This window comes from Barbus barbus (genome assembly GCF_936440315.1).
Source record: "Barbus barbus genome assembly, chromosome: 39".
Lineage (NCBI taxonomy): Eukaryota > Metazoa > Chordata > Actinopteri > Cypriniformes > Cyprinidae > Barbus > Barbus barbus.
The window spans coordinates 16,273,749-16,301,290 of NC_136717.1; the positions used below are offsets into that span (position 1 = coordinate 16,273,749).

General features: G+C 37.6%; 1 protein-coding gene across 2 annotated transcripts in view; it reads right to left on the bottom strand.

Moving 5' to 3' along the window:
• LOC306858769 (exocyst complex component 4-like) overlaps nucleotides 1–27,542 on the bottom strand; it is a 130,085-nt gene that overhangs the window by 79,270 nt on the left and 23,273 nt on the right. For both annotated transcript variants that reach the window (XM_079399483.1, XM_079399484.1), the window contains exons 7-9: nucleotides 25,016–25,190; nucleotides 9,815–9,960; nucleotides 9,504–9,592 (exon numbers count right to left, since the gene is read on the bottom strand). In XM_079399483.1, the coding sequence (XP_079255609.1) occupies nucleotides 9,504–9,592; nucleotides 9,815–9,960; nucleotides 25,016–25,190 (410 nt within the window). The remainder of the gene's footprint in view (nucleotides 1–9,503; nucleotides 9,593–9,814; nucleotides 9,961–25,015; nucleotides 25,191–27,542) is intronic.

A 27,542-nucleotide genomic window follows, 5' to 3' on the forward strand; every position in this document is an offset into this window, starting at 1 on the left:
TCATCACAGCCGGCCCCCCCCTAAGAAAAACACAACACAATCATGGGCCATAATGCTGTTTCAACCCTAATCAGCTTCTGCTATAAAATTACTGGGAAACAGATTGAACATGAAGCATTCGACCAGACCACACGCCAGCTGACTGCTGCTCCGCTCTGTGAATGTGACGGAACTTGGATGTTGAGTGAATTTCAGTATTTGACTTTATGATCTGTGAATCAAAGCCAGCAGAAGCATACGAAACTGACCGTGCATCTAAAGATGGGTGTTTTTTTGGTTCACTATGAGTTCTGCTTGCCAGATTCTATGATACGACCCTAGTGAGATCTTGGGTAAAATCAACTGCAATATTATCGTATACATTTATATCCTTAAAATCTAAACATCTTTAAGGCAAGCTCAATTACTTAAAGTAAAAAATATTGCATCTTAATATAAAATAATTTATGTTTATGTTTTTTGTGTGTGTGTGTGTGTTTTTAGATGTATTTTTTTTCCTACTACACGACTGGCAATTGTTTTCTTGCTTTAGTTATTAATCTCGGCAAATTTTAATAGATTTATGCTTAAAACAGAAAGAAAAATCACCAATATAATTCCTTAATATCTTAATTTTGCTCCTCAAGAAATGTCTGTTAAAAAGAATGTTTAGACATTTGTACAGGAAAACAGCATACTGATTATGAAATACACTAAGACTTAGTAGCTTTTACTGTGTGATTTACAGGATCAAATGGTCAATGCTTTGACTGAAAAGAGTAAAAAAAGAAGTAATCTCTGTGAGACAGACAGACAAAGTACAACAGATAGAAAGACAGACAGACAGAGACATATAGAGCAACAGACAGAAAGACAGAATGACAGACAGACAGATAAAATGACAGACAGACAGATAAAATGACAGACAGACATAGAATGACAGACAAACATAGGATAACAGACAGACAGACTTGAAACGACAGACATAGAGAGACAGACAGACAGACAGATAGACAGATAGATATATAGACAGATAGATGATAACGTGGAACATTAGCGAATGGAAACCAACAATCTCTCTAACTACAGAACAAGATAAGTTGAGGTTGTCCTAATTGCTCAAACAGCTCTCCAGCACACACACTAGCACTGGACTCTGATTGGCATGAAGTGTGTATTGCAGCATTCTGCTGACGCTCCACAGCTGGTGGTCCAGCATAAGCGCCCCCTCTTATTTGTTTGGATTCAATTTGGAGTGCCGGATGAGGAGCCAAGGGAACAAATAAAATGAAAGAACAAAAGGAAAACCACAACAGCATTAAGGAGTAATTTAATTGTTCATATCTCTACCGCTGGTTCCCGCAGCCTTTCTTCCGCAAGTAGATCCGTGATGTTTCAGCATCTATGCTATAAAGACTCCAGCCAGATCTATTGGTTATCTTGTTGTTAAGATAAATCAGGTGTTTGAGAAATGATCAAGGTTGCAGCCACAGAAGCATACACACGATAGATGATATTTTATCAATTTTCTTACACACACGGGCAATACACAAGTCATTTCGCTTAAAGATCCATTTAAAGAGCGTCGCTCTCATGCGGCGTCTGGAGTGTCATATCTTCTGAGTCTCTGGGTTCCATCAGGCCTCATTTAGCACACAGATCATAAGGCTCAGAACACACACACACACACAAACAGAATATCAGGCACAATGCTAACAGTCTGTGACATACAGTAACAATGCCATTTCCTCAAGCTAAGGCTGCTTATTTCTTCTTGTGAAGTTTAGAGACTTTTCTTAAAGGGATAGCTCTGCCAAAAAATAAAAATATGACATCATTTATGCACTCTCTTGTCTTTTGAATCCTGATTGACTTTCTTCTATTAAAACACAAAATGAGTTGTTAATAATGTCCAAGCTGCTCGTCTATTTAATATAATGAACATAAATGGTTATCAATGATTAATGCTTTTCACACAAAGCTATTAAATGGCTTAAAGGAGTTGGAATATAGCTTACAATTTCTATGAACTACTTTTATGATGCTTTATGGAGCTTTTTCAACCTTACGCAACTGGTCCCCATCCACTTCCATTGTTCAGAAAAGAGCAGCATTACTATTACTCAGAACTTCTCCATTTGTGTTCCAAAAAAGAAAAGTGAGTGAATCTGTGGAGAAATATCCCTTTAATTATGTCTAAATAAACAAAAACAATCAATCTCATTGTCTCTTGAAGTATTTTGAGGTGTTTCATCTAGATTGTGTATTCTGAAAACAAGCTTGTGACCTTTTCTTGTCCTTCCTATTCCTCTCATTGGTGTCCATCAAACATGCTTTGATTGTGTGTCAAACAGTGAAGTCCCTCTTCAACAATCACACCTAACAATGCTCCCTGTAGCGTCTGTCTGTCTCTCTCATCTTTTCTCTCTCACTCTCCGGCTCTCAGTAGGAATGCCTGATTGCATACTGTCTTTGGTGCTCTAAAACAGATGCTAAGAAATGCCAATGCTGAATACAGAGGATATGGGGCTAATCAACATCTACAAAAATAAAAGGTCAAGAGGAAAGAGAAAGAGCATGAACGAATGAACGGAATAAAGAACGAACAAAAGAAAGGAACAGAAAGGTCAAGGCCACCAATATCCGACAGAGATCAGACCATGATGCAAGCAAAAAAAAAAAAAAGTACAGCAAAAACACTTACTTTTGTATTTGAATTGGACTACTTTTAAATCATTCTACCTATTAAACACTCATATCTAATTTTCCTCTTCATTTAGAATTTTCTGCCATTGTCACTTGACAAATACGCTATGTCTAGTCTGAAATTATGACTTGGCACTCAGCTAGGGTCAGTAAATGAACACACGTGCCACCATTGGCACATGAGCGATAAGAACTAGAGTGATTAACATTATTTATATATTTATTTAATTCATTAAGATGTTTATTTTACAATTGCTGAAGCATCTATCCTTGAATGTGTCACATTCAGTATTACAACAATCCTTCATCGCAATAGTCACAGAATGTTTATTTATGTTTATTATGAGCTATATGAGAAGTCATATGTTAAAAGAAAAAAAAAACATGCAAAAAAACTGGATGTCAAAATATTGCTTCTTTGCAATAATGTGAAATGCAAATGTAGCTAAAAAGACAAGAGTTGTTACAAGAAAAAAAAGAAGAAACTAAGCATGTTGTGTATTTAAGAAGGAAAAAAGATATATTCATCACTTCCCCTGCTTTATATGTAGCAAAATCCAATATCTGAATATTAAAAGTTAACTCTCTTTTCAAGTTTAAGTTTGAAAACAACATGTCAGAACTGCAAAGTCAACGCAAGTCAACTATTGATGGGCTTAACAAAAAAGAATACTCTTGAACTGACCGAAAAGATTAAATTAAAAATGAAATCCTACTTTGAAAAAGATTTGCTAACCTTGGACATGTTTGAACAACTCAGAAAATGTTTCTGCAAAGGTGCAGTTTATGAAACACCTGTTTGTATCAGTGCTGATCAAGAATTTAGTCTCCGTTAGGATGTGTGAAACCTAAATCAGCACTCTGACTTTGAAAAGTTTGAAAGGTCTCATAGAAACAGCTTTTTTTGTGACAGAGAGCCAGTTATCTGGAAGAGCCTATAAAGCTAGAGAGTTTCTGATGCAAACTCGACTAAAAACAGAGTCTGACACCATCCACAAACACAACAACTTTCACTGGCGTAGATAAATCTGACAGAGCTCATACACTCGCACACACACTTTCACACACACCCCCATATACACCTACTCACTCCACTGGTGAGGGATTTTTCCATTTGCACCTCTCCTACCCCTATTGTGCTTCACAAATCAGAGCGACAGACAACAACTCTCCTCCGCCCACAGCCCCGCCACTCACCGTGATCCACCTCTCTCCCTCTCTTTCTCTCTCTCTGGGGAACACCAGCATCATGCATAAACAAGACCTTCCCTTTATCCTCTCGCTGTAAGCCTAGAGGAGAAAACTCAATTTGTATACGTGTGTTCAGAGAAAAAGAAGAATCTCCCTGCTTTGTGATAATCCCTACCCAACACACAATGAGTTTTTTGGCTCTTTTTTCTTCTATCTCTGCTTCTTTTGGTCTGCAGGTTTGTGTGATTGAAGACACATGCGAGGAATGGGACATACATAGGAATATATATGGGATATACTGAATTATTACTCTTGGATGCATCATATATACGATAGAAAACAATATCTAATATAGTCAGTCACAGATTCTCAAAGTGCAGATTAACTGTTCAGATACTTTCTGGGGTTGCCTTGTTGCTCATATGAGAAATGCAATTTGAATTCTGCTTGCAACCTGCTCTGTTTCCATTATAAGATCGCATTATTCTGTCATTCTCCACTATACTTGTCTGCAAAGTCATGCAAAAGACTAGGAAAATGAAGAGAGTGGGAGGAAGAATAATTAGTTTGAGCCCTGGTGCACATACAAAAAATTTAAGTTTGAGTTAAACCTCATTATAATATCCACTATGCTCGTTTAAAAAGCTGTCTAACAGCTTATGGCCCCCAAAAAATGAAAAGAGTGAAGAAAGAAAGTGGTCATATGAGCCTTGGTGCAAATGAAAGAAAAGCAAGTTCAAGTTCAGCCTGCAACATGCTCTGATCACATTCTCTCTCACTCTCCATTTAATTTTCCTCTCATTCTTCTCTAGACCTAAAAAGAAACTAGGCAAAAGCTCCAATAAATTGAGAGAGTGGGGGAGTAAAGACATTGTATGAGCCTTGGTGCAAAAAGTTTAATCCAGCCTGTAACATGCTTCAATTCCATTGCTCAATTTTTTTTCTACAATGTTACACTCATTGTACACTATACTTATCTAAAACAATATGGAAACATGAAAAAAGCTGGACGGAGAAAAAGGTCATATGAACCTTGGTGCATATCAGGGCTCGCAAAATCGCTAGCCCAACATCCCGGGGATATCGTGTTTTCCAGTCAGGCTACCAAAATGTATCACTGTCCTGCCTGACGGGCTACCTTAAATACAGTGCTCCCACGCAATGATGACCGCACGACCGCGCTCTTCTTCCACCGCGGCCGCGCAGAAGAAATAATGTGCCTCGCGCACACAAAAATGAGTTGGGAAGCCATTTGATTGAATGCCGCCAGTAAAAGGGAAAGAATAGCAATGCTCGGGCAAACCGCTGTAGAGCCGATGTCACGACAGAGTTAGAACCGGTGAATGCGGTTTACAGGTTCCATAGAAAGAGAACGATATGCACCAAATGAGTCGCCGTAGAAACGGAATACTTCAATGGTTGCGGTGAGCTCAACACGAGAGACAACACAATGACATGTGAAATAAAACATCCTCATGTATTAAAGAAGAGTGGCTTGATTAAGTGCTGGAAATAGAGGAGGATGGGCAAAGAACGGTAACAAAGCTCTGAGACATGTACAGTCACACACACGAGTATTGTACAAACTGTACTTCATAATGATGTTTAGACAGCTATAGAAGAATTCATATGTTCACGTTTTTTATATTTAACTTACAGATCTCAGCTTAAGTTTTGCTTCGGTTTGTATTCTATTCTATTCTATCAGTTTAAATAGTTTGTTTTGATAATATATTATGTTAGGGCTTTATTAAAAACCTGATAAATAATTGACCTTGTTTTTGAGTCTTTGACTTTGAGTCTCTTGCTCATCAAGGCTGTATTCATTTAAAAAAATACAGAAAAAAACTGTATAGTGAAATATTATTGCAATTTCTAATATTGATTTCCTATTTTAATACCTATACTTTAAAGCAGCATTTATTCCTGTGATCAAAGCTGAATTTTCAGCATCATTGCTCCAGTCTTCAGTGTCCCATGATCCTTCAGAAATCATTCTAATATGATGATTTATTATCAGCGTTGAAACTGTTGTGCTGCTTCATATTTTTTTGGAACCTGTGTTACTTTTTTATTTGATTCTTTGATTAATAAAACGTTTAAAAGAACAACATTTATTTCAAAATAGAAATATTTTCTAACAATAGAAGTCTTTACTATCAATTTGATCCATTTAACACATCCTTGCTGAATAAAGTTTATTTAACTTTCTTTAAACTTTTTAAAAGTATCTTTAAAAAGAAAGAAAACAATTTCTGACCCCAAACTTTTAAATAGTTTATATTGTAACACAAAACTAAAAACTGTTCTTTTTAACTTTTTTTTATTCATTTTTTATAAATATCACATGTCCCAAAAAATACAGTATAATAAAAAAATAAAAAAGCAGTACAACTGTTTCCAACATTGATTAAAAATCAGCATATTAGAATGATTTCTAAAGGATCATGTGACTCTGAAAATACTGCTTTGCTTCACAGGAATTAATTACATTTTAAAGTATATTAAAATAGAAAACATTTATTTGAAATTGCAATAATATTTCACAATATTATTTTGTGAAATAATATTCAGTATTTTTTATCAAATAGATACAGCCTTGATGAGCATAAGAAACTTCTTTAAAAAACTTTATTGATCCAAACTTTTGAACTGCAGTGTATTGTACAGTAAAAATGTTTTCTCAGGTAACCTAAAATGTACATCATTTAGTTACATCAAGAGTCAAATCAAATATAAATAGTACATTAAAGTTAAAAGTTACACACTTTTTGTGTGCATGCTGTACAGGTCTGGTATAAAGAATGCTTTTGCTCAGGTGCTCAAATTTTGCGAGCCCTGCATATGCAAGAAATGCAAGTTCAAGTTCAACCTGCAACATATTACAATCGCATGATATATGAGACTTGGTTCAAATAAAACTGCTGCAAGCTTGAGTTCAGTCTGCAGCATGCTGCAGTCTCATTTCTGCTTACTTTTGCTATAAATTTCCACTTATGCTCCACTATACCCACCTAAAACATAATTAAAAAGCACAAAAAAACAGAGAGTGGAAGGAGAAAGAGTTTGTTTGAGCCTAAGTGCCCATATGAGTACTGCAAGATCAAGTTCAGCCTCCAACATGCTTTGAACCCACTCAGCTCTTACTTCACCTCTTATTATCCTCTCATTGTCCACTATATGAGACTAAAAATGATGCAAAGGCCTAAAAAATAGAAAGTAGGTGGTGAAATATAATACGAGTCTTGAGGTTTATTTGGGTGCTGCAAATTCAAATTCAGCCTGGAACACATCCAATCCCATTCCCCCTCACTTTACCCATACTCTTCCTGTTATTCTCCACTGTACCTGTCTGAAAAATATGCAAAAGCCCAGAGAGAAAAAGCGAGAAGAGCACTGAAGCAGTAATGAACTCTTCAGAAGGAAGTTGAGGATTAATTGATCTGTAGGAGTCGTGCTGGAGGAGAGAAAGCTGTAATTAAGCTACAGAGGTTCTGAATGCAGTTTTATGACTGCTACAAACATTCACTCAGAGACGTTCCACATGACATCGCACTCGCAAGTAATTGCAGTCTCACGCAACTCTGACAAAGCCGTTTTGCTCCAAGATTGGTGAAGTAGTGTTTTTTTTTACAGATTTTTTTTTTTTTTGTCACTGGAAAGCAGTGCAGTGCTTTGCTATCTCATAGATCAAATCCTCTTGAAATTACAACCTTACTGGTAAAAATGTCACTGCAAAGGCACAGGTGTTTAGACATCTGTACCGTTCAGCCTTGCATGGTAACTGGACTGTGTCCAAAAAATGTATATTATACGAAATGGCTGTGTATGTGTGACATACTTTATGTAAAATGTATTAAAAAGCAGTGAAGGTTATTCTGAGAGGTCAGGATCTGCTTATTTATGGATTATTTAATGAATATTTATTTTTTACATCCATTCAGTCAGGTCAGACCATCTACCAGCTCTAATGCTTTAGGCTTGAATGTCTGTGAAGTTGCAAACTTAATTAAAATACGGAACATTCCTGTCTCGGCTTCAATACATATTGTCATTTTTCTAATTTATTCCCTAAGAGATCCATGAATGGCCCCTCTGCTCACGTAATGAAACAATGAATTTCAACTCTGTCGACTTATTCCGTCTGTTAAATTATTTCATCCCTTCAATCTCCTCTTGCCCTTTCAGGCGACAGACACTGTGCCTGTATTGTGATGGCACAAATGAACAGTGGAAATCTCATCTCTTATTTGGTGGTGCGAGGTGCTTAACCAATCAAATATTTGCCTTCTTTCACTTCTAAAGCATTTGAAGGAACACCGTCAGAGTCTTAGAAGCCCATTTACTTCCTTATATAATGTTAATCTTCACGTTCATCTTGCTCTTTTTGAGCCCAACTGGTCAGCTGCAATTGGTGGTTTGCTATCAATTAAAATCATACTTGAATAGCAGGGACGCGGAGAAAATTTCAGTTGGTACACTTTGCAAAGTTGACACACTTTTCTAAGCTATACCTTTAAAGGGAGAGTTCGCAAAAAAGTCAGCCACACTTTAAGGTCCAATTCTCGCTATTAACAGACCATTAACTACGACTTTTGCCTCAAACTCCCAATTTGCTACTTATTAATAGTTAGTAAGGTTAGTAAGGTAAGAATTAGGGATATAGAATATGGTCATGCAGTGCTTTATAAGTACTAATAAATAACCAATATGTTAATAATGGGTATGCTAATAAGCAACTAAATAATAGTGACAATTGGGCCCTATAACAAAGTGTTCCCAAAAAGTCTGTTTATTCTATGGAAATAAATTTGGAGAAGAGAAAAAATACTTAAACTATGAAAATTAAATGTGTACTATGACAATAAAGAGAAAAAATAAACTAATGAATACATAGTAAAATAATAAAAAAATATATTATTAATTATACAGAAAAATAATAACACTGCAAAACAATGCAAATGCAAAATAAAGTGCAAAATACTACTTAAACTACGTAAGCTATTCGTTTAAAACCCCTATACAACCAGAAACACAAAAGCTTATAGAAACAGAAAGGCGAAGAGTATTTGTTGTCTTATTTCACTTTTTTTAAACTTATGTCTTGAAAAGAAGTTTTGTCATGAAAAAAAACTGTCTGTACTTCTGAATGGTGTGAGAAGCATCTACCTCTCACCTCTCTCCCTCTATGTGTCCTTCACTTCTCTTTTCTTAACACCTTGTGCTCCCGCTCGATCATTTCACAGAGTGTCTCTCTCACAGGGATTGTTTGAAGAAAAAAAGGTAAAAGAAAAACAAAAAAGGACAACTGTCAAGCACCACTGATTGAAAGTGCAAGGTCATTTTGAAGAGTGAGAGAAGAGGGGAGAGAAAGAGACGCTCCCTGGCATGTCTGTCTCACTCCAGCGGGGGGTGTGTGTGTGTGTGTAGCACAGAGACGCTGAACAAAAAGAAGCAGCTCTAAGAGGTGAATGATACATAGCTAAGCAACTCTTCACCCTGATGACTTCAGGGGCTCCTCTCCATCATCGCCCTATTCACTCCTTCAATCCCATTCACACTGCACCTGCCGGCCCCTGCCTTCCCCTCGGCCCCTCCATTCAGCTTCTCCCCATCCCCTCGCTCACCTTGTAACTCCCCGCTTTTGCTGTAGAGTTCCCTCCGCTGCTCTCGCAAGTACGCGCTCATGCTAATGGCATGAGAAGAAGACTCAAACCTGCAAAAAGAAGTCAGCAAAGGTCAAAGATCACGTAGGAAAGCAGTTCAAGGGTTTTCATTTTAGTTTAACCTGAAATCAATTGTGGATTGCAAACCCAAGATTAAGGACAAAATGGTTTCCCATGAGGCACTTAACCCAGCCTATTCATGTGGTTCTTGTCTGCTGTAACCCTTCACATTCTAACTCAATTCCTGAATCACCCTGCATGAGCAAACTTACTTGAATAAAGACTGTTTGGGTCGGAGAGGTTTCTTCTTGGCGAAGAACGCTCCGAAGTCTCCGCCAGTGCTGGCGTAGGACAGCTGGGCGGAAGGCTCTGCAGCGCTACGGGTGTTTTTGACGTCTAGGTAGTCCATTAGCAGCATCTAAGAGAGCATAAGAGCAGGTTTTGACTGACACTTGCAGTATTTTAATGTTTATTCAGTTATACATTACAGTAAACATCCAAATTCATTTCACTTTTTGACACTTTAAGTAGCTGTTCCACTAGACGTGCTAAACAGCTAGTGATAAACAACTTATTAGAGCACTCGCTGGCACTGTACTTTGTAAACACAAGCGAAGAGTTTAAGAATAGGGAAGGAATGGCATATTTATTTATTTATATATATAAATATAAAGGCAGCTGTATAATTTTATGCATATACAGAATCATTTACACTGCGAGAAAAAAAAACATGATTTTTTTTGTTCATTATAATTAAAATAATTATGTACAATTAAAAATTAAAAAGAATTAAAATGACTTAATGAAATATACTCTACTGTTCAAAGGTTAGGAGTCAATAAGTCTATGTTTTTGAAAGAAGTCTCTTATGATCACTAAAGCTGCATTTATTTGATCAAAACAGAAAAATACTGAAAAAAATGTAATGTGAGATTTTTCTACAATTTAAAATAACCGATTTCTATTTTAATATATTTATTATAAATGTATAGATATATATATAATTATATATTTCTTATATATTTCAGTTGTCACGTGATCCTTCAGAAATGAAGTAACATTTCTTATTATTATCAATGTTGAAAACAGTTGTGCTTCTTTCATTTTCAAAAGATCAGTTTAAATTTTTTTCATTATTCTTTGATGAACAAAGCTTAACTGCATTTATTTGTAACAATGTAATGTCTTTACTGTCATTTTTGATTGATTTAATGCATCCTTGTTGAATAAAAAATTATTTCTGTTAACTATTAATAATTCCTCTAAACACCCCAAACTCCAAACTTTTGAACTATAGTGTATAAACCCGAAAAAACACATTTTCAATTAATTGAGATTTATTTGTATAGAAATTTAAAGGGCCCCTATTATGGATTTTTGAAAATCCTGCAAAATCCTGCAAAGTTTTAAATCTGAAAGTGCACCGTGTATAAAGTTATTGTCTCTCAAAAGAAAGGGTCGACTCTGAATCATTGAAACGAGTCGTTTTTAAAATGAATCCCAAGCCGTTTCATATTGAAGTCAGCATGAAACATTAGCATATTGCCCGCCCACTCGTTGGTCTTTTCACATTGGTCTGAATGAAAATGCAAATTCATTCTTTGCCACTAGGTGCTGCTTTTGGAGTGGTAAAGATAACGGTTTCCCCGGTAACGCTGTACACAAAGCAGCAATGCGCTCACAAACGCTGCTTTATAAGGCTTTACAGGCATGATGAAATGAGACCAATCGGATCAATCACCCCCGCAGATTAGCTTCACGCAAAGGAGGGGTTTGGAAAAATGAATCGTTGCGCGAATTGTTTGGGAGTCGTTGAGCAAGTAAGGTAAAAATAAATGCATATTATAAGTATTAACCTTTCATTACCCATAATAGGGGCACTTCAAACACAAAATATTGTTCAAACATTGTTCATAACATTAGCTTTGAAAGCTCAAATACATTTTCTAGTTATGTTATGTGTAACTGCATCAGTTTGAACCAATCTGTTTCTAGGTCTGTCTCAGGCCCATCTTTCCCGGCTGTCTGTGTAAATTCGAACGCCTGCCATGTCCGCCAGCAAAATCCCATTAACTCTGATTAAAACTGCACATCCGAGTTCATGAATATCCCATTCAACACTATCCATAACCATTAAGGGAGGTTCAAACAGCTGCAAGAGGACTGAACAAGAAGTTCAAGTAAACTTTTCCACAAATTAGCAAGCCATTTTCCAATGGCTCCGTAATTTAGTGAAGCAATTTGCTTGGTCTATTTCTAAATCCCAGCTGCAAAACAGTCCAAAGTGGAGATGGAATTAGGAAAGGACAGATGGAACTACATCTGACTGATAATAGCATAATTAAACAGAGATAAGATGGGAACGGTCTATGAGAGGAGGGGAAGCCTCATCAACAGCCATTCCTCAACCCACAGACAAGACCAATCCGGCCAGCCCGTTACATTCCTGTCAGATTATTAATTACTAATGCCCATCTGATCCAGTGATGGAGCGGGTCTCGCATGTAGACCTCCAACTTAATTAAATGCCAGCGTTTGCCTGATGAAGGATTCTGGACCCACTTCAGTGACCTCGGAGAAGGAAACACAAAACTTTTAAGGCAATTAACCATGGAGGATGAATGGATGGTGGGAGATAGAAAGAGAGATATTTCATGATGAAATCAGTAAACACAGGAAGGGGGACAGATGGAGAGAGATGTTCAAGAGAGATTAGGAAATGAAAAAGTCAGCAAATTAATCGCAGCAACGCAAATGACAAAATTCCTGTAGTACGATGCAATACATTTTCAAGATCCCTTCATATGGAACTTACTTTTTTTACTTAACGCTTTATTATCCAATCAATGTGCCATACAACAGAAATTTGTCTTTGGCACTAGCATAAAAAGACAAATGTACACAATGAATATAATTTTTAACAAGGTAAAATAAAGTAAGAAGATATCAAAGTAAGAAAAAATCATTTAAAATAATTTTAAAAATGTAATGTAAAGTAAATGTAATGTCAATTTAATTTACATCTTAAAAATAAACTTTTAAAATAAAATAAACTTTAAAATCAAGAAATAAGATATTTCAGAAACAATAAAAAAACAAGTCCAAATAGTTTGTCTTTTTTGCTTAATGGTATAGCTATTGTTCAATAATAATAATAATAATAATGTGCTTTAGCATGAATATATTCTTCATGGTTTGTGTGTACTGTAACTGCATGAAAATATTTGTTGCAAGACATTTAAAAGAAAAAAAATACAAGAAGATGAAGGGAGGAAAGCTTGAAGACAGGACTCTTTATACCACCACCACAGCCAGCAAGGTCACTTTCACTAAAACGCCTCATGCCTCATCAGACGTGCCTTCGTCCCCATTATAATGCGGCTTATTAGAACAGCCTTCATTTTCCCCATAACAACAGAGATGAAGCGTAGGCAGCAGCAATGTTGTGTCCATTTTAAAACACCAAACAAGTAGGTGGAAACAACAGAGGCAGCTCAGCCAACAACACAAAGAACCCTCGAATGAGACTGGCAATAAAACATGCAGAACAAACTGCTGATCTCCAGCAGGAACGTCTAAAAACACCACATCAAACAGAGACAAAGAGTGGCCCACTTATGATTTATGCCGCCCATGGATGGACACAAACTAACAAAAGACCTGTTTTACATTACTGTGAAGTCTTATATCAGGTGTCAAAGCAGTGTTGAGAGAGCAGCTAATATATATACACCAATCTGTGTCTCATGGAGAAAAATCTCCACAAAGGAAACCTAAGGATGGGTCAAGATGACAAGTCGGTTCTGAAAATATAGTAGTTAGGTAAATTCCTAGTAAATGAAAGATTGTCATTGACTTTTCTCAGCAAAACATCCTCTAAATGACCTCCAAAGGGAGGACAAAAACAGAATAAAATCACCACTTTGAGCAGCAGTAACGTGATGGACACACACTGAACCCTTCCATTTCCGGACGTTCATTTCACAGGCCCTCTTCTTTATTGGAGCCTTAAAGACTAGGTTGTTTTAACAGAAGAGAAAAATCAATATTCATGGCCTCTTCCAAGAAAAGACCAACTTGAAAATGGGCTTGGGAAACGAGAGCCTGTGAGAAACAGCAAATGGCTTTTCACACCAGATAATAAACACAGAGCACACTGGCTGGATTTGTGATGTGCACGAATGCGTAACCCACAACAATTCTGCTTCCTTCCAACTCAATGTTTTTTGATGCACATGGAAAACCAAGAGTTAATATTTAGTGAACCTTTAAACCCAGCCCCTTGTCTTTGAGGACACATTCTCAATTTAATGAACAGCGAAAACCAGCACTCATCCCCTCTATTAGCCACAAATCAAGCTAATTAAAGAAGAAAAACAGTGTTGAAGGATGTGCAGGTGAGCACCTGCTCTCTGATGATAGACGTTTGCAGAGTGCTTTAAGAAATAAACAAAGCTTCCTGCCTCTCGTGAACCCCTCTCGAGATTACGAAGAAAACGCAGTTTCTTTTCATTCCATAGTTTCCAAGAAGGAGCCTGACACCAAAACGTGACCATTTCTAAAGTGTTTTTAAAATTTGGGTGCATACATGGCCTTTATAACTTTTAAAAATACAAAAACAACCTTTTGCCTTTTTTACTAATTTCAGTGCAATTAAAAACGTATGACCTGACTGACAATAAAACTATAATCATTATGGAGGAGGAGCATTATGAACCTGGGATTCTGTCTCCATGGATACCTTGCCATTATTCATAAAAATACAAGCACACATGGGTGTTTAGGAAACACACAAATAGAGAAGAAAAACAATCTAATATAAACAACATGTGATGCTTAACATAATGCTATTGATCTTGGATGCATCCAGCCAAGGTAATATGTTAATATGACACCTCAGGTAGAAAGAGAAAGGACAGGTTGATTAATCAATCGCTTTGTTATATTATGCATACATTCTGGCATGCTATTTACGCATTTATTTCTGGAAAAATAATCTGCTGAGGTTTAAAATACATAATGCCAACTTTAACCAGAATCAATAACAGTGAATTGGGTTGAATCTTTCAGAGGCTACATATGAGTTTTAGATTACAGACTAAGATGAGCCTTACTGTTGATCATTCAAATAACCTGAGGAAAGAGTCCAGTAAAGCAGACGTTAAAGTATGAAGATTAAAATGTATGAAGTTATTAAAAATAGAAAAAGGTGATAATAAAAAACAATAAAACACAGTAAAATAATAAAATTAAATACTAAGAAGAACTAAAAAAAGAACTAAAAAACAAAAACAGAAGGCAAGACAAGACAAACCAAACAAAACCAAAACAAAATAAAAACTCGAAAACAAACCAAAACAAAACAAGACAAACCAGGACAAGACAAACCAAACAAAATGAAAACAAACCAAAAACAAGACAAGTTAAAAACCAAACAAAAACCAAAACTAGACAAACCAAACCAAAAACAAGACAAAACAAAAGACAAAACACACAAACAAAAACAAAACAAAAGTAAAACACAGCATGACAAAAAATACTTTGAATGAGTGTGAGCCTCTATGTTAAAGGGGTCATCGGATGCAAAATTCACTTTTCAAGTGGTTTGAACATAAATATGTGTTGGAAGTGTGTACACACATCCATCCTATGATGATAAAAATCCACCCAGTGGTTTTTTTAAAATCCCTATTTTAAAATCCCCTTTCTCAAATCAGGATGTTCTGAGACTCCTGTCAGAATGACGTAGTTCTGTACAGACCGCTCCCACGAGAGTTGATTGACAAGATCATCTTACCTTAGACCCCTGAGTGAGCTGTAAACAGTCCGACCGACTCCAGTGCAGGGGAAGACAAGATGTCTCAGATTAAGCGATTGAAGTGTTTTGTTGTTGGATGTAATAATGAATATAGCAGTCGTCATTTACTCCTGACATCTGAGTGGCTGAAGACGCAGAAGATTAAAGTTACTTTCGCTTTGAAGTGAATGCGCTGATCCCCGATCTACATAAATGCATCTATGTTTGCTCGAATCATTCATGAGCCAGCTTTATTTACAGAAGAAGTGAGTATAAAGGTTTCTATGAATCTTTGCAAATCGCCTTTCCTAATAATGTACTAGTTAGCCAGTTTTGCCAGTAGCCCCTCATTGCAGAACAAAGAACCAGGGGGCAGGGCTGGATCCACATCTAGGGGGTGGCGATTGGTAGGTTTAGGGGTGGAGATGAGTGGGTTTAGGGATCAGGGGGTGGAGACGGGTAGATTTAGGTATATGTAAGGTGGGAGGAGTTGGATCTGGATCCAACCTCGCCCCCTGGATCTTGTGTTCTGCAGTGAGGACCATCTCAGTTTCGCGGCTGAAGTTTAGTATGCTCCATAGATATATATACCTAGATTCCTCATTATCGCCTGTTTCTATGGGCCGCGATTCGTAAGCCATCCGCCATTTTTGGAACGGTAAGCAAATCTTTGCGTGCATTGACTGGGTGCGTCTACAACAGCAAGTTATACGCATGTATATCTTTGAAAATTCATTGATTATTATGGTGAATACAAGATGGCTGACGTGTCAATGTATCTGGAGTGGTCAAATAGGGAATCTACACATATCTATGGTCTGCTCGTCACTCCACAGAAGAGAGGGGCGGAGTCAGCGGAGTTCACTGGTATTTAAAGCAACATGGACTAGATTAGCGTGCTGAAAACAGAGCTGATTTTGACAGGGTAAAGAAGGTGTTTTTTACACTACCATTGAGAAATTTTAACCAAAGTATGTTATAGACTTTTCATTAAGACCCTAAAGAATCATATCAACTTGTGTAAAATGGACATTCGATGACCCCTTTAAAAACTGATTTGTTCAACAAAACCAAAACAAACCAAAACTAGACAAACCAAACCAAAAACAAGACAAAACAAAACAAGATGAAACACACAAACAAAAAAAACAAAAACAAAACAAAAGTAAAACACGGCATGACAAAAAATACTTTGAGTGTGAACCTCTATTTTAAAAAAAAACTGATTTGTTCAAGTCTAAGACATGGGAAAACAATCCCTTCCCTAAAGAGAGCCAATAACTTTTGTTTAAAAGCTGACCTCATCAGTGATACACTGTGAACACTATGGATTCAAAAGCCACACTGAGCATTTTCTACCCCTCATTCTCCATTGTATCCAGCACTTCTGAAATATTCTAGTTCAATATATATAAGATATCGCACAGAGAGGTCAGTTCTTGGAGCAGCGTCTTGTTACGACTGCGTCATTAGCATTCTCGTCAGCGATACTCAGTATAGTCCACTACGGGCGTTGCTATTACAGAGACGCACATCACAAAAGAATGCATAATTACTGTCGTAATTAATGAACATAAGAGTGACGCTTTTCAAAACAAGCATGACTCGACCATAAAGCCTGGGGGGAAAGAGGAACGCCGGGCTTTAAAACATGGAAATGAACTGTTATGATCATTAACCCTGTGGTGGAAATCTTTCAAATCCATGCGCGATATCCAAGCTCCACCAGTTACAATAGATCATTTAGACTGGTACACCACAGCTCATTTAGAGGCTATGTGTCTGTCTATCTCGCCGACATGAAACAGAAGCACTTTACCTCTCCCTCCGCTGCCAGACTAATCACTGTCAGGGCATGAAACGCCTCACTAACACTGTATAATCCAATTACTCTAAGGCTGTGTGGCTCCCACTAAATCTAAACAAGTTGTCAAAGTGGAAAGTTTGTAATTTCCTTTCTTTTTTCCCCTTTCACGCTCTCGTTCCCCTCGCCCTCTTACCCATCATTCTTGGGCTCAAGTCCGTGAGGCTTAGGAGGAGGGACAGTAATTCAACGCGAAGAGCAAGATTAGCACCATCATTTTTATCTTCTCAAAGTGATTAGGACATTAGTTTAGGACTGGAACCCTGTCAGGTGATTGTATGTATGTGTGTGTATATATATATATATATATATATATATATATATATATATATATATATATATAGTGTGTGTGTATATATACAGTTGGGCAAAAAAGTATTTAGTCAGCCACCAATTGTGCAAGTTCTCCCACTTAAAAAGATGAGAGAGGCCTGTAATTTTCATCATAGGTACACTTCAACTATGAGAGACAGAATGGGGGGAAAGAATCCAGGAAATCACATTGTAGGATTTTTAATGAATTAACTGGTAAATTCCTCGGTAAAATAAGTATTTGGTCACCTATAAACAAGCAAGATTTCTGGCTCTCACAGACTTGTAACTTCTTCTTTAAGAGGCTCCTCTGTCCTCCACTCGTTACCTGAATTAATGGCACCTGTTTGAACTCGTTATCAGTATAAAAGACACCTGTCCACAACCTCAAACAGTCACACTCCAAACTCCACTATGGCCAAGACCAAAGAGCTGTCGAAGGACACCAGAAACAAAATTGTAGACCTGCACCAGGCTGGGAAGACTGAATCTGCAATAGGCAAGCAGCTTGGTGGGAGCTGTGGGAGCAATTATTAGTAAATGGAAGACATACAAGACCACTGATAATCTCCCTCGATCTGGGGCTCCATGCAAGAACATCACCAGACTCTTGGTCTCATCCTTTGAAATACTTTTCCCAGCCTTTAATGCAGCCAATCCCAATTGTTGCTTGTTTTGGGGAGTTTCTGTCTTTACTCTCCTCTTCAGCTGGTGAAATTCATGTTCAATCGGATTTAAATCTGGAGATTGACTTGGGCAATCTAAGACTTTCCATTTCTTTGCCCTTATAAATTCCTTGACTGAACTGGCAGGGTGTTTTGGGTCATTGTCCTGATGCAAAATGAAGCACTTCCCAATGAATCTGGTGGCATTTTCTTGAATATTGCTAGGCAAGATGGTTTTGTACCCTTCCAAATTCATTCTGCTGCTGTCATCATACATTAAGTCATCAGTAAAGTTGAGAAGGCCTGTTCCAGAGACAGCCATGCATGCCCATGCCATGACACCACCTCCACCATGCTTTACAGATGAGGCTGTATGCTTGGGATCATTTGCAGTTCCCTTTTTTTCTCCACATTGCTTTCCCATCACTTAGATAAAGGTTCATCTTTGTCTCATCGGTCCATAAACACAGTTCCAAAGCTCTTCTGGCTCACCTTTGTGCTTTTTTGCAAACTCAAATCTTGCCTTTCTATTTTTGGTGCTGGTCAGAGGTTTGCATCTTGCTGTGTAGCATCTGTAATTCTGTGTCAAAGTCTCCTGAGGACAGTAGATTGTCAGAGCATCACCCCAGCTTTCTGGAAGTTGTTGGTGATTTTACAGACACATCTTTTAGGGTTAATTTTCACAGCTTTTATGATTTGTCTATCATCAACTACTGTTGTTCTCTCAGCCGATCAGGTAGTTGTTGGTTGCTGGTGTCGCTGGTGGTTTCCAAACTCGTGATTTCTCCATGCCCTTTGTTTTTGCTATAGCTCTAATTGACTTCCTCTTTTCTTTTAGCATCCAAATTGCTTGCTTTTCTCTCAAAGTCAGCTCCCTCATCTTTATCTTGGTTTGTGTGTGTCATCATCGAATGCAAGATTCAGAACGCAGAAGTAATGGATATAACTGATACGACACATTCCCTGCTTTTAATATCTGAAGAATGCTCACATCAGATAGGGGAATGAAACTCTAAAAGTGCTGATCTTCTTAGCTGGTAAAACATCTATGTGTTGAATCACCCAATAATAAAATGCCAGCGTTTGCCTGATAAAGGATTCTGGACCCACTTCAGTGACCTCGGAGAAGGGAACACAGAACTTTTAAGGCAATTAACCATGGAGGACGAATGGATGGTGGGAGAAAGAAAGAGACACTCCTAAAAAACTCTTCATGGCCTTTTTTACGAACTAGGTTTACAAGTTCAATATGGATTGTAACAATATCAGACTTTTGCTCTCCGGTCTTCAAAAATGGCCTAGTCACAGTTCAAAGAGTCAGGAACTGAAAGAAATAAAGATTATACAGGGCTCTACAGTGTGACCATTTCAGTCGCATTTGCGACTGAAAACTACTGCGTCCGACTATGAAAAAACATTTAGGAGCACCAGTGCGCTGAGGGAGCTTTATAGGTTTCCAACGTACTTACGTGTTTTTGCAGCATTGAGTAATGTATCACAGTATTCTCTCATTATAAAAAAAAAAAAAAAAAAGTGTAGACAGAGTGTAAATAAGAGATTCATTGTGCAGTGAAAGTAGCTTCGTTGATTATAATGGAGTTTTGTGAGATCGCGATGAACTAAGGAGAGTGACAGCTTTTAATGATTATTAAGGGAGTTTGCAAATGTGATATTGATTTAATACAGCAGTTCAGTTAAATAACAGTTCATTAACAAGAAGTTAATATTAAGTGACTTATATTGTCTGACTACATCACTATTGCCTTATTTAGCTCTTTTTCATCAACGAAAATAGTTTCAAGCAAAGACTCAGCCAAGCCGCTGCATTTCGTTTATGAATGAACTGCGTTTTTAAACGAATCTAGTGAGTCAATGATTCAATAAAGACAGTCATGTACTTCATTCCTGAATGAATCAGCCGTTCGAACAAATCAATTAAATTAATGATTAAGTGATCAAATCAGTGACATACCGCCACCTACTGGCAGTTTAGTTTAATTTTTAAAGTATCTTTTCAGTTATTTAAATCATTTAATATTTCTACATTCAAAATTGTATATTTAAAACATTAACCTCAACATGAATTTAATTGCACTTATGCAACCTCTGAGCCTCATTAAACATCTGAAAATACACCTACAAGCCACTTGTGTGTTCTTCTGTGCCACCTCTGTAGTACAAATTTATTTCTTAAATACTGATTTCATTTGATTGGCATCTTAGTCTACTTCTTATTCTGTTGTTTTAATTAGAAATGATAAAAAGTTTATTAATATATTTTTTGGAATTTGACATAAAAAGATGACATACTTTTAATAAAGTTAGAAAAAATGCAATTACAAAAGGTAAAAACAAAATTCCCTGTAAATCACTTTAAGGAGTCAAATATCACCCTGTAATGGGAAGGTTAATTTTTGATCAGAATTTTTGATTATTGATTTGAAGGTGCTCCTAAATTTTTGACTGTGCTCCTAAATTTTTTAAGTTAGGAGCACAAGCGCTCCTAAAAAGAAAAGTACGCGTAGAGCTCTGTTATAACATTTCTCTCAGGTCCATCTGTCCATGCCATGGCCTTCATGTCTTGTAGTGTAATGGAAAGGTCAATGTGATTCCTGTCTCCCACAGGAACAGAGAAAACTTGGGAACAGAAGTACGGTATTAAGATAGATAGAAAGACAAGGATGTACAGGGGTCTCATTTACACCTAAGAGGGAACAAGAGGTTATCGTGAAGGTAACCAAGAAAAATTACACCAAGAACATCAGGTGCATCAGTGCATGAGAACAGGACCATCATTCTCACTTGAGACTGAAGTTTACGTAAGTCACACCTGAGAACAGTCCCACAATCAGCGCCTGAGACTAGAACTCAAGAGTGTCATGAGGAAAAAACAGTGACAGAAAATAACAGAAAAGAGAGAATATGAAAGAAAAAGAGATTAAAAAGAAAACAACAGAAAATGAACAAGAGGGAAGAGAAGAAAAATAAATAAAACAGTGTATGTGTCGTCACTCTCCCACCATCTTCATTCTGAAGAGAAAACAAAGGAAGCAGCTTTTTAAAGCTGCTTTTTTTCTATAAAGAGAAGACAAAAAGGAAGAAGCATTGTCTTTAGAAGATGCTGTGCATTTTTATGATGGTTCAGATTTGGGGCTCTAGTACTTAATCTCAGGGGAAGAGTCTATATTTGAGCATGTGGACCAGTCTGAACTGACAAAATGCTGTCGCAGTCAAGAGAAGAGATCAGATGAGACTTCAAAAAGATGGGATCAAGAGGAGAAGAAAAAAACACAAATGATTAGGAAAACCTCATCTACCTTAATGAAGATTCTCATCAAGGGCTTACATTATCTCACACCGTGACCACAGGAGACACTGCAGCCCCTGGTAACCAGCCTGCTTGAGGAGGGAAGCACACTGAACACTTAATACCAGCTATTTTAGCAAAGCCAGGACGGCTGTGTGTGCTGTAGGAACACTTCCCCATCCTGTGGCCTATGCTTAATTTTGACCACCTGATTACTTAAATTTGTGGCTGTAACTCATTCTACCTCTTAAATACAAAAAAATATTAAAAAAGGCCCTAAATCCAACCAACTCATTAGAATTATTGTTTATTGGTCATCAAAACCAATAAAAAGCGAGTACACCCCTAAGTGAAAATGTCCAAATTGGGCCCAATTAGCCATTTTCTCTCCCCAGTGTCATGTGACTAGTTAGTGTCACAAGGTGTGAATGGGGAGCAGGTGTGTTAAATTTTTGTCATCACTCTCACACTCTCATACTGGTCACTGGAAGTTCAACATGGCACCTCATGGCAAAGAACTCTCTGAGGATCTGAAAAAAAGAATTGTTGCTCTACATAAAGATGGCGTAGCCTATAAGATTGCCAAGACCCTGAAACTGAGCTGCAGCATGGTGGCCAAGACCATACAGCGGTTTAACAGGACAGGTTCCACTCAGAATAGGCCTCGCCATGGTTGACCAAAGAAGTTGAGTGCACGTGCTCAGCATCATATCCTGAGGTTGTGTTTGGGAAATAGACGTATGAGTGCTGCCAGCATTGTTGCAGAGGTTGAAGGGGTGGGGGGTCAGCCTGTCAGTGTTCAGATCACATGCTGCATCAAATTGGTCTGCATGGCTGTCATCCCAGAAGGAAGCCTCTTCTAAAGATGAAGCATAAGAAAGCCCGCAAACAGTTTGCTGAAGACAAGCAGACTAAGGACATGGATTACTGGAACCATGTCCTGTGGTCTGATGAAACCAAGATAAACGTATTTGGTTCAGATGGTGTCAAGCGTGTGTGGCAGCAACCAGGTAAGGAGTACAAAGACAAGTGTGTCTTGCCTACAGGCAAGCATGGTGGTGGGAGTGTCATGGTCTGGGGCTGCATGAGTGCTGCCGGCACTGGGGAGCTACAGTTCATTGAGGGAGCCATGAATGGCAACATGTACTGTGACATACTGAAGCAGAGCACAATCCCCTCGGCAGTATTCCAACATGATAACGAGTCCAAACACACCTCCAAGATGACCACTGCCTTGCTAAAGAAGCTGAGGGTAAAGGTGATGGACTGGCCAAGCATGTCTCCAGACCTAAAGCCCATTGAGCTGTGGGGCATCCTCAAACGGAAGGTGGAGTGCAAGGTCTCTAACATCCACCAGCTCTGTGATGTCGTCATGGAGGAGTGTAAGAGGACTCCATTGGCAACCTGTGAAGCTCTGGAGAACTCCATGCCCAAGAGGGTTAAGGCAGTGCTGGGAAATAATGGTGGCCACACAAAATATTGACACTTTGGGCCAAATTTAGACATTTTCACTTAGGGGTGTACTCACTTTTGTGGCCAGCGGTTTAGACATTAATGGCTGTGTGTTGAGTTATTTTGAGGGGACAGCAAATTTACACTGTTATTTTTATTTATTTTCTTTATTTTTATTTAGTCATTTAACAGACGCTTTTATCCAAAGCGACTTACAAATGGTACTTACTGTTATACAAGCTGTACACTCACTACTTTACATTGTAGCAAAGTGTAATTTGTTCAATGTTGTCACATGAAAAGATATAATAAAATATTTACAAAAATGTTAGGGGTGTACTCACTTCTGTGTGATACTGTATGTTTGTGTGTGTGTGTGTGTGTGTGTGTGTTTTCATTTAAAGTCATATTCATTATAGACCTCTACAGATCTACAAGCTGAAACAAAGGTTTAAAATAAACAATTTAATCTGTTGCTAGCAAGGGTGTGAGGTGCTTGTGCTAATGAATGCCGATAAAAGAGGCAGTACACACACACACAGTCAAACTCCTCATCACACTGCAGTTAAATGCATATTTTGACTTCTGTAGTCAACTCTCGGGAAGATGCGCCTCGTTACTTAAGGTCTACGAAGAGCTCAGGAGGGCCTTAGCAACAGTTGGCAGGGCCAAGCTTGTTCTTTCGTTATAGCTCTCTGCAGACTGCTTTGAAAGGATGAGTAAAAAAAAGACAGGAGGTCACAGTCTGACTCTTCACCCTGTTTGATGGAGTGATGACAAACCCATTTACTCATTCCCCAGCTGTACTTCCACTCCCATCTCTCTTTCTCTCCCTCCTTCTCCTGATGCCTGTCTCTACAACTGTATCCTCTCTAGCATGCAGCTGAAAAACAATACTCTGAAATAGCACACTTGGAATGAGATTCAAGGAGAGAGAGAGAGAGAGAGAGAGAGAGAGAGAGAGAGAGAGAGAGAGAGAGAGAGAGAGAGAGAGAGAGAGAGAGAGAGAGAGAGAGAGAGAGAGAGAGAGAATGTCAAGAGATGGAATTCTTTAAGGGAAGAAAAACAGTGAATACAAAGGATAATATGAACATGAATAGGTTATGATGTCTTATTTTTACAACGTCTTTGAATCTGAATTTTCAATTAGTATGATCATCGATACCTAAAGCAGTTTTTAAATTGCTTGAGAAAATCATTCTAGATAGATGCATTGTATAAGCCAGCAGAAGAGAAATTCTCCATTTATGGTTACTATTAAGGGGAAAAACAAGATATGATGAACGATTGTCATGTTGATCTTGAATCTAGTGAATCTTGAATCTAAATTGCGACTTGAATCAAAGACTGGCGTAACTCTGAAAAGGAATTGCTCAATTGCTAAAAACAAAACAAAGCACAAAACAAAGTAAAGCACAAAACAAAAAAAGTAAAGATACGCATCAGATGAGATAAAACCCTGCAACAGGATTTCCAGCAGGTGCTTTTCAAACACAAACAGACACACAATGTTGGGCCTCTTGAGAGATTCTCAAAGGTTACATGAACACCTGGCAATCTCACCTGCCTCAAAACACACACATGCACACTAAAAAGTCAACATTTTCCCAATTAACACACTCCAATTAAACATGACACTTGGGATGAGCTAAAGTAGATTATTCACAAAACTTCAGTCACACATTCTTACTCCACCTGTACAGTCTTAATAGAAAATACACAAGAAACAGCTAATAACTGTAAACAAACCCTCCGTTTATTAGTAATTGACTATACAGTTACCAGTAAATAACACTTAATAGCATGAATCTGCTTTGAATATCAGCTTGAAAGACTGAAAGCCACAGCACTGTGTTGAGGCCAAGGAGTTGCTATGAATAATACGTTAAAGAAGATTCTTTGAATTGTTTCTAATACATTGCTATGTGGTGGCTAGGGTATTGCTAGGAGGTCAAAATAGCTTCTAATAAAATCCACTTTAACATTTTGAATATATTTCACTGCAATATTTTAGATTCCAAATATATCATCCAATGACCTGGATCTGCTTTATTGAATGACTCTGCAGGGACTGACCTGTAGGACAGTCTGGATCTTGGCATAGACATCAGCCTGTTCATAGAGTTTGATCCCTTCTTGGGCTCCACTGCGAGAGACAACGATCTGCTGTAGGTGACTGAGAACCACACTGTGAGCCTGGGCCACGGCATTCAACTTATCAAACAAAAGCTCGAGCAGTTCCAGCAACAACCTGAAGAGGACGATAGAGAGAGAGAAAAACAACACTTCAAAATTGATCTAAAAAAAAAAAAAAAGTTTATTTAATACATGCTTTGAATATACTATTATTGTACTAAAGTTAAAGGAAAAAAAATAGTATATGGCTAAAATGCAGCAATGACAGGGAGAAACAAAAAACAAACTACTCCTGATATTGTATATGGTGGATGTTTTAAATACGCAAGTAAATACATTTTAACAATAAATAATTGGACTATCAATTGAATAACAATTCTATTGATTTTTATCCAGTTTTCAGAAAGCAGAGTGAAACAGTAACAGTATCACATATTTCAACAAATGCATTTTAAATATTAATCATATTAATTATTAGTATTAGGGTTTTGAAGTTTTGAGTTGACATTAACTTTGACAGCCCTAAAATATACATTGTGCTAACCTTTTTCATTTGTCTGTTTGTTTGCAGAACCCCCAGCACCCCATTGTGGCCCCTGCAGGTCCCTGGACCACAGTTTGAAAACTCCTAATCTAGAAGCTTTCCAAGACAAAGCCACTACTGCAGTCAGTCTGGCTGTCAGAAATCCCTCTACATCACCAAAACTGAGCCAAAAGCAGTCCATTCTCGGTTACTAATGAACATGACAGCAGCAGGGTGCAGACAGAATCTCCCTGTTGTGCAGCGGCAGCTGTTCACCAACAACAATTAGCAGCATCTGTCAAACTTTCTGGGTCCACTAGGAGGACACACATCTGTCTGACTTTTATGGAGTTTACTCATTCGTCCCAGTAAAACGAGGCAGAAGAAAACACTGGTTGGCGGAATGAAGAGGTTGGAGGTGACAGCATGATGTAGGGTATTGGGATTGCAGGGAGGTGGATGGAAGGAAGATGATGGATGTTTACATGAGGGACGGTGCATGATAACACATGTTAAGCTTGATTTACAGAGAACAGGACATGATCCTTGACTTAAGACTCAACATGTAAACACATATTATACAGGATGACACTTTTTCATACAAACATTGCAGAAAGCCAACCAAGCATGAACCAAGCGGTCAAGGTTTGGCTGGTTAGCATGGGCTAGTTGGTCAATGCCGCAACTACACTGTCTGGCTCTAAAAAGCATCTTTCTCCATCGATGGCCATATTCGGACTATTCTTATACATCATAAAAATAAAAAAGAAGATAAATAAATAAATAAAGGTAAATACATTAAAGGAAAGAAAAATAAGTTAAAGGGAGGAAAAAATGAATGAATGAATGAATGAATGAGAAAATAAATAAATAAAGGAAGAAAAACTAATTAAAGGGAGGAAAAATAAAAAAGGAAGAATAAATAAAATACATAAAGAAAAAAACAGGAAGAATAAATAAATAACAAAAAGGAAGAATGAATGAAAGTGAATGAGAAACAAATAAATAAATACATGGGGAAATGATTGAACGAATGAATGCTCTTATGTGGTTAGAATCACAAACACACACACATCAACAATATAATATAATATAAAAGTATCTGTATAATATGATCTGATTGGCTCAGACTTTGCCACTTTCCACAAAGTCACTACAATCTTTGTCATATCATGTCCGGTTAGGAAACATAAGACATACATTTCACAGTGGACTGTAATGCAGCAGCGACTTCATTATTCTGTTGAGGTTTCCATAGAAACGGAGCCCTACCTCAACTTTCATGTTAGCACAGACATAGAGACACAAGTAAACACTGAAATTGCTGTATGGTTAAAAAGGGACCTTATTTTCACTCAGGTCATTTGAGCCATTTCATTTACCATAAACCCTTGCAAAGGTGGTTTACCTTACAGGAAACGGCCATATTAATTCAGCAGTGCTTTTTGTTTTATTTATTAAGGTAATTACACTGTATGTTACTTTAGTGCATTCATATGAAACACACACATAAAACCATTTACCTTACATATTACTAAAGTTTCACTCATAACATTCACAGCTTTCAAAGAAAAGCCCTCGTTTATTTCATTAAAAGCACACAATGAAAAGTCAGTGGATATTCTCTCACACACTAGAAGCTCGCATACGAAAAAAGAGCAGAGGGCAAACATTAAAACCCAGAGAATGGCTGTGGGAAAATAAGCGATTGGGAGTTCATTTTTGCCTTGGGTAAGGAGCGTTTCTTTAACAGCCTTCATTATCGGTCTTTTCTTTCCTTGCTTTTGTTTTTCTCCGTTAGAGCTGATGCTTAAGCAGACACTGGCCGCGGCTCGCTTTTATGGATTACACCATTTCTGGAAATGAGGGAGGTATGAATGCCACATGACAGATGAGAGCATTGATTCAGCAAGCCATCATTGGGTAAAGTGAGAGAGCGAGAGA